We start from the raw sequence: 8,748 nt of genomic DNA on the forward strand, positions 1-8,748 counted from the left end.
AGGATCCCTGAGCCCACTCTATCCCCCACGTGTGAGGGGTAGAGCAGAGCTCGAGAGATCCCAGCGCATCCCTCTCGCCGCATCACTGGTAATGATTATAATATTAATGTCATTTATTGAGTAAAACTTGCTAATGGTCATACATTTTAGGAGAATAATTACCAATAATAATTACAGAAAGGTAATTATTCTCCTAAAATGTATGACCATTAGCAAGTTTTACTCAATAAATGACATTAATATTATAATATATTAGCAAGTATGACAGATAGGACAAAATTATATGTCATATATAGGTTTTTTGTTATCAACAGCCTGAAGATGGGGGAAATCTCCCGAAACGTTGCTGATGATATGAAATAAACTATTGTATTTTAATAAGGAAGAAATTGTGTCATTCACTAAATCCATTTTAAAGGTAGGAAATATTAAGCATGTAGGTAAGTCACTTGTTATCAACAATTATAGAAATGAAGCATATATCATTTTTTTTTTTAAATACCATTGATTTAAAACAAAATAAAGAGTAGAAGAAAATGTTATTATTAAAAAATGTTATTATTATTTTTTATTCACTCATTTCAAAGAAAAGTATTAGTATAAAAATGAGTTATTTTAAAAGCATAGTTTGAGTTGACAAAGCATAATTCTGTTGTCAATGAAATCAATATTTCACTAGATGATTCTATAGATATGCTCATATCTGAAACCCATTTTCCGTTCTGCACATCAACACTTTGTGCCATGGTGTTATAGCTTAGTGATGACGAACAGTTTTCTCATTTTCTCATACCATGGCAGCATCTATCACCTCTTCCTTTTCTTTTTCGCTTAAGTCGGCGGACTTGCGGAATATCTCAGGTAGGGAGAGCACCCGAGGGGTTCATCCTAAAAAATTACCCAACTTTACAATGTGAGTATGCGAGAAAGGAAAAATGGCTCGCTTCTAAGTCGCGAAGATTTATCACTAGCGTTAACACCCTCTAGGGAGGTGCGTTTGGGGAAGTTCGTCGCAAAATGTTACATAAACACAACTTGTCTTGTCCTTTTAGTTTGCTTTAAAGTTTGGGAAGTGGAGCCAAGGATTTAGTTAATAGTTGGTTCCTTGTCCTACGTACAAGGATGATGAGACTGAGCTGAGATGAAATATACAATGTCTTTTATGATTTACAAGACTATACTTTCCGATATTTTAAATTTAGTGTAATAATGTATTTATTATAGCATAATTAAGTTTCATATATTTCAGGGATTTTTTCGGAGAGTTTCTTGATAAGCTATTGAGTGTCCATCCCATAGAGAATTGAAAAATAAACTGATGGATCATCTGGCAACAACTCAAAAACATCTTGGTACACTGAGCTCTGCACAAAACGCTAATTATTTATCTTGTATCAAGTCCTTACAATTAAAAATTCCATTAACACGAAACGTTAATATCTATCTCGTATCCCGTTCTTTTTTTTTAAATATTTATTTATTGCTATTTACAACTGTACATTATAATACATTTAGTAGATCTGATCTAAGTTAAATTGGAGTGTTACAGGCGTGTAGAGAGACTACCCATTGGTTGCACTCTAATGACATTTTACTTTAGCTGGTCTCGTGGCCATCTTATTTTCAGGCCCCTCGGAGGATTGTCAGGAATGCAAGAGGATGCAAGATTAGAAACTAGGGGGTTTGAGTGATTTGAGAGTTTATAATGGATGGAGTGATATTTGGTTCGGGCTTGATCGGTTACATAGGGAACATTAAGGTCTTTATGTATGATTTTATTTGTGACAAAGTAAGGAGCATTGAGGATTTTACGAAGGATTTTGGATTGTAAGGATTGAATACGAGAGGAATTCGAATATCCCGTTCCTACAATCCTAAATCTATCTCGTATCCTGTTCTTATAATCCAAAATCTAGCTTGTACCCTGTCCTTACAATCCAAAACAAAAGTCCTTAAAATTGTAAAGCCTTCAATAATCCTTATTTTGACAAAAATAAAATCATCCATAACATTCCGCATATAGCCGATCTAGCCTGAACCAGATGTCATTCCTTCTATAATAAATTCTCTACTCACTAGTTTTTAGTAATCTTCTTCTACACCAGATGATTCTCCGAGGCTCCTCGGGTGGAAGAGAGAATGGTCTCGAGGCCTTCTAATATAGAAATGTAAATGGAAATCACAAATCTTTCATGCTATTGTCGCCTATTACATTTACTTGTACTGAGGAATTTAATCATCAAATAAGAAGGCTTAAAACAGCTAAGGTGAAAGTAAAAACACTGCGAATGAACAAAAACGCTAATAGAGAGTTAGAGACACTAAATTGTTGAGCCAGATCAGTTGTAGCATAAGGTGGTTTTAGTGAGTCTAGGTCCTTGTTTGAGGACTTGGTGCTTCAGGAGTCGAGATTCCTATATTGTAAAAAAAAATAAAGTGCACGAAATGCTAAAAAATTAAGAAAATCAAATATCTCTAGGACGAGTGGACTATTTTTGTTGCTACATTTTTTTCTCTACTTTTTAGGAGTTCGGCTCTCTGTGCTTGTTTGCCAAATCAAAAATCAGTTCATAATAGCTACACAGTGTGTTTTTCAATTGATTGTAGCACGAAAACTGCTCTGACGATTCAAATAGTATAATGATTTTGAAAATTTCAGGGATCAGAGTCTTAACATATGGAGGAGAAGAACTATAATAATGTTAACTGATCTTTGTTATTGGTATAAACCAAACTATAAATAATATCTCATATAAGTTGATGTAAATGTATTATTTTTATATGATCAAGTTAATAAGAGGTCCCGCCTTATAGAACTCCTTATTGGAGAACCCTCTGAAAAGATAAACGGTCCCAGGCCGAGATAACAAGTACTCCAATAATAACGGACAACACTGATTATGGGAGGCGAAATAAAAGGAAGGGCAGAGGATATGAGCGTGAGGCGGAGGGACCATTGGCAATAAGACAGTAGTGTTGGAGCAGATGCCATCCCTGGGGGAATCATAAGAGAGCCGAGATTTCTTCTTGCCTCTTTGATACACTTCCGCTCCGGTGGTTGAGTGATAGCTGCATATGTCTAATGCCCCCGTGTCGAAGCCTTCCCATATATCACTCCTCTAGAGAACATATTAATCACAGCCTCACTCCCTAGACAGTTAGCTAACGAGTAACGAGGTGCTACGGTAGATGGAGTGACTAACTTAATCTAGGAAGCACTGTCCGGTCTCACCTCGGCTAATTGTTTGTAAATGACGTCCTCTCTTTAACCGGATTTGCTAACGCCCCTTGAGGAACCCCCTTAACCTCAACCCTCTCAATTGCAGGCCTGGGGCTAAGAGGTCGGACCCTAGAGGACACGTGCACCTGCCTCATTAGTATATTACTACTGAGTATTATATTACTACTGCTCTTGTTTCCTTGTCCATTAACGTAACATATTACAAAGAAAGTGGAAGAGAGCTCAAATGACAAAAAAAAAAAAAGAAAAAAAGAAAAAATAGTGTTCATAATATCATCCTAATTTATGTAATAATATATGAGTATTATTATTTACTCATGTTATATCCTAGAGACATACAGAGGGGTTGGCCAAGTAAGTACAATAATAAAAAAAAAAAACATAAACTAAAACCAAATAAATTAAAAAAATATACTACTTGGTGAGAGTGCCAAATACACAAAGATAATATTAAAAATAAATATTACCATTTCAAATATCACTAACTAAAAATACAGCCTATATACATTTATTTAAGTAGAAATTAAGAAATATATAAAATTAAAAAAAAAAAAAAGGAAAAAAGAATAAAAACCAAAGATAATTAACATATTTAGAAATTTCTTGATCAATTACAAGTAAAGTGGAAGATTCTGAAATATAAGATAAAGGTTAATTACTAATGAATAAATAAAAGAATAGAAATTACAACAGTGAGACAACTAGTCCAAATAATGCCCTTACTATAAGGAGATTCAAGAATTATATTACGAAAAGCTGAGTAAATTTCCAAATTACTTACGAAGTATATTTGTATAAATATAAGCTATATAATTTAAAATGCTCTGAACTAAATTGTCAGGTTCATTTAAAATACAGACCTTATTGGAGTAATTGGAAATAAATTTAAATTTATTTCTATCCAGGTAAATTCGGAAGTTTTCTCCAATACCTTGGACAACTTGGGCAATTTATTCTTCGTTTCGGCACATTTTTTTTTTTTCAACTTTATAATCAACCAAGGAAAAAAAATACACAAACCTCAAAATTTGAGGTTATATTTCAAGAATTTCAAAAATCGAATAAAAGAAAATTTTTGGCTATAAAGTCACAGGCCATTAAAATCCGTCGTTTCGTAAAAAAAAAAAAATCATCGAAATGGGATTGTTATTATTATATATACTTAAATTTATAACCATTTTTTAAGGTACTAGGACAAGTTCTTATGGAAACCAGTTCATTTTTCAATGAGTTTTTAGAATAATTCCTAGTACTAGAACTATAAAACTTCTGAAGCATTCTAGAAAATGAATTTTTTCAATTAAGATCTTGATTGAACCAATATTAGCAATGATATAGTAAACAAATTTGGGATTAAAATTGGCGCCCAAACCGGTTAGGAAAATCGTGTGAGAGGTCACGTCAGACATTTTATTGTTCGTTATTTACTGAGATAATCAGTAATTAATTCAAACAATAAACTATTTCGTTATCATTTAAGTGATTGTCAACTCAGATCTATATCTTAGAACCGAAGCACTGTTCTGCAAAGAAGTAGTTAATATGATTCTATCAGACTGCAAGGCAGGTTCCTTGATATCCAGGGCACACTGCAATGCTGTAAATATCCGTCGCCAACTAATGCAGCAATGTGCTTCGCACTGCCTTTACTTGTTTAGAAAGATTATTAACTGATAGGACAACGATTCTAACTTGAATTCTTCTAATAAGAGGCCTAAATATTTATTAATTTTATTTTAAAGAGAGTGAAAATTAGAAGAGAAAGAAGAAGTAACTTGTAATGACCGCAATGACTATTTTGTGTAATATAATATAGAACATGTAAATAAAAGTAAGTTATAATATAATAATTTCTGCTGAGTACAGAAATTTTTCAAAATATTATTGTTCCCAAGAAAATATGGTAAATTGCCTTTTAGTGCCATCTGGATGGGTATATCTTTTGCATTAGTAAACTTTATATATATTGCTGGTCTGGAATAAAAGAAGATGCAATAGTAAACTTTGTTAAATTGTTATTGTGTTGGTGGGCTCAAAAATGCATTTACATGCTGGTTTTAAGTCAACATAATTGTATTTAAAAATTTTTCAAGGACATTTCTGAGCATAATTTTGTTGATTTACAAAGGTTTAATAAATTTTTGACACTATAAAGTCAAATTTCACAGTTGCGTAATATTTCTTACGGAGCAGCAATATGAGATCAGGAGTGTTCATGATCTTTAGTTTAACATGTTAAATGGAGAAATAATTCCTTCTTTTACCATGTTAAAACGAAATAACATATAATATGTTTGAGAGTCTGTTAAATGGAGAATGACGTCACGCAACAGACCAGCTGAGCTCGTTACCATTGTGTTTGTTGTGTTAGGTTACTTGCTCGTAGTTTGTTTTTTGATCGTGTTAGTATTGTTTTGGATGTTTTTATAACTAATAAAGCAATGGATGACAATAATAATAATGTAATGACAGTTGTCTATTAGCTCATCTTTATTCTCTTCCTCACCAGTTAGAATATCAACAAGGAACTCAGTGGCCAAAATTTCACTTTAGGCATTAAATAACTTTAATAAAAACTTAGAAGTAAACAATAACAAGAAGTTTTGGAAAGAACGGTTATAAAACTGAAAATCTCCTAGGAGCTCTTATGCATTTAACATTGTAAAACATTTATTTAAAAACAAATTTGATCCTTTTTTCTCAACTTTATTCTTTTCAAAACCTTCCAACGTTTCAAAACCTTTCAGCAGGTCATTTTCAAGGATACCTTTATTTTTTTGTCATTTTCTATTTTTAAATTTTTAAACATGCCAGCTAATAGCCTTTGTCCCATCTATAACTTCTTCTATATAATTCTTTCTTAAATTTAAAACTTTTACTAACCACTTCTCTTCTTTCTTTCATTTACATTTGCAAACCTTAAAACAGAACCTACCTTGAGAAGTTATAGATGGGAAAAGGCAATTAGCCGGCATTTTAAAGAATTTTAAAAGAGAAAATGACAACAAAATAAAGGTATCCTTGAAAATGACGTGAGGGTCGAAACGTTAGAAGGTTTTGAAAAGAATAAAGTTGAGAAAAAGAGGATCAAATTTGTTTTTAAATAAACTAAACCACTCTCAAACAAGAATATATTAATAAAAATTAATCTAATATTGTAAAACATTTTTAATTTAACACAACATGATGAATACCCCTATTGTAAATACATAAGTATACATCATAATATAAATGTAGGAGAATCATAAGATGTATTTTTGCCAGAAGAGGACATATTCTATCTTTTCTTACCTATTCTCCTGAGACAGGTCCATGCAATTTAAAACTGTAATATAAGAGTACAGATAGAGTTCTGGTTCCTTATGGAACAGAATGGGATCAGAACTTTGCCCAGAACGATAAGTTATGTTGAGCGGAGGGATTTTTCAAAACAAGTCCGGACGAGACAAAAAGAGGACCACTTACCGGTATCGTATGGATGACTGTAACTCTTCTCAGGGGTCGTGTAAAGTTTAGCAACTTCCTCTCCTGGCTCCACGTAAGCCTTCGAATCTCGAGGGTCGCAGTAAACTTCTAAAACTTCCACCTGAAAAGCAAAAAAAAAATATATATATAAGATTTCCAATGCCCACTTAATCAAAGAGGATTAATGTCGGCATTAAGGACCGGACAGTTAGACATGATTTAGTACACAGGGGTGGGCAATGTAATACGCCATATTTCTTTTTGGACGTTTACTAACATTTGGACACAGAAAAGCTTGTTAGGAGTAAACAATATTTTTGTTTTCACTTTGGAATATTTGGAAAATATAGTAAAGTAATGTATTGTGATCTGAAGAATTTCACATTCCAGTTTTCGACTGATATACATGTTTTGAAATCCCCGTAGTCCAAAAAAACCTTGTCTCGCGAAATGGTCTGTTAGTAAACAGCCTAACTCAAAAACGAAAAGTTGCAAGAGACTAAAATTACATATTATTAAGGTAGATATATGCTTGGGATGCGGCAGCAACTTTTTCCATATAATTGACTGACCAGAAATTTTTACATGTTTTCAATTTTCTCCGAAACAACTCAAACGATTTTGATGTACCTTGGCATGCAATGGACAATGAAATAGATAAAGGAGAAAAAAGGAATAATAGAAGCATCTAATTGGAACGAGCCGAGATCACCCAAACTTTCCTGATTGCATTAGAGCTTCATTATCTTTGTTAAACTGTTGTATTTTTGGCAAGAACAAAATTTATATTAGTTACTCCCACATCGAGAAACACTTCTAAAAAAGTTCGAATTTTTATAGGAAGAGAAAATTTGTTCACAATTTTGCCTTCCCTAGTCTTTAGATTTTTTTTCTATATTACAAAAATAGTGATATCTTACAGGAGCATACTAATATACAAACAATGTGGGGCATATGTCCTTAGGACAGTGAGTAAAATTTTATAATGTTATAAAGTATTATGATGGACGCACCAAACCAGATTTTTACTGATGTAGTTGACTCGTAACTGTTTGTTCTTAGTATGCCAACAGATTGATGTGGTTTATGTTATTCTATTGTGAGATAATATATATCCCAGAATAAAATTTATTTTTCAATTTATTAATATGTGAATAAAAATATTCACAATGTATGGAAATATCGATAGAAATTTAATTTCATTTCCAGTTGGTGTGTTAGACTCATAAGTAAAAAAAAATCAAAACAAGAGGATAACTTTAATGATTTTTTCCAAATTTATTTATACCAGATAACCCAGTAAAACACAAAAAAAAATATAAAGAAATTATTTAGATAAAATAAATCAATATAATTTCAAACACATAAAAATAGGACAAAATTACAGTAGTTGGGATATAATAAATATTACTTTTTTTGAAAGGGTCGAGGGTGTGGTTATTAATGATAGGTTATCATTACTAACTGCACCCTGGACCATCTTCTCCTCACATCGAATCTACAGCCAACAATAAAGATTTCGATATTATTTTTTACAATATAATTTATACAAAAAGTAATTAATACAATGGAAAAGTTAATAATTAAACACTAAAGTTAGAATTTTACAGAGAAGCGAAAATTTTTCCAAGAGAAAATAAAGTCCAAGCAACCTGCGAAAAGGAGTGCGTCTGAAAAAACTTTTCGTTTTTTTATAACATATTTGAGGCAGGTAAATGCCTGGGATGTGACAGCAACCTATTCTATAAAATCGATCAACCATAAGTTGCAAGTTACATAATCAAATTACATTTTTTCAGGATTTTCTCCAAAACGGTTAATACGGATATGATCAAACTTAGTATATCAATGTACATTGAAATAGTCTTTAATATCAGTTACAGCGTAAATGTCAATTTTCGTAATGGATTTCTCTGAATTATTATTACTAATTAATAATTTTTTTTTTTAAGAAGAAGAGATTTATTTATTGATAGATATTACAATCTGCCACACAGTTGTGGGCAATAGGTAATATTGATAAATGATCACATACATACTAA

The 8,748-nt window shown here is 32.0% G+C and overlaps 1 protein-coding gene across 3 annotated transcripts in view; it reads right to left on the reverse strand.

The window, feature by feature from the left end:
• hwt (heavyweight) overlaps nucleotides 1–8,748 on the reverse strand; it is a gene marked incomplete at its 5' end in the record, with an annotated part of 69,645 nt that overhangs the window by 44,428 nt on the left and 16,469 nt on the right. For all 3 annotated transcript variants that reach the window (XR_010843370.1, XR_010843369.1, XM_014432399.3), the window contains 1 exon segment: nucleotides 6,707–6,827. Coding sequence is in view for 1 of the 3 variants with exons in the window: in XM_014432399.3 (XP_014287885.3) it covers nucleotides 6,707–6,827 (121 nt within the window).

This window comes from Halyomorpha halys, unplaced genomic scaffold (genome assembly GCF_000696795.3).
Source record: "Halyomorpha halys isolate HHAL.00 unplaced genomic scaffold, Hhal_1.1 Scaffold1051.1, whole genome shotgun sequence".
NCBI classification, from domain to species: Eukaryota; Metazoa; Arthropoda; class Insecta; order Hemiptera; family Pentatomidae; genus Halyomorpha; species Halyomorpha halys.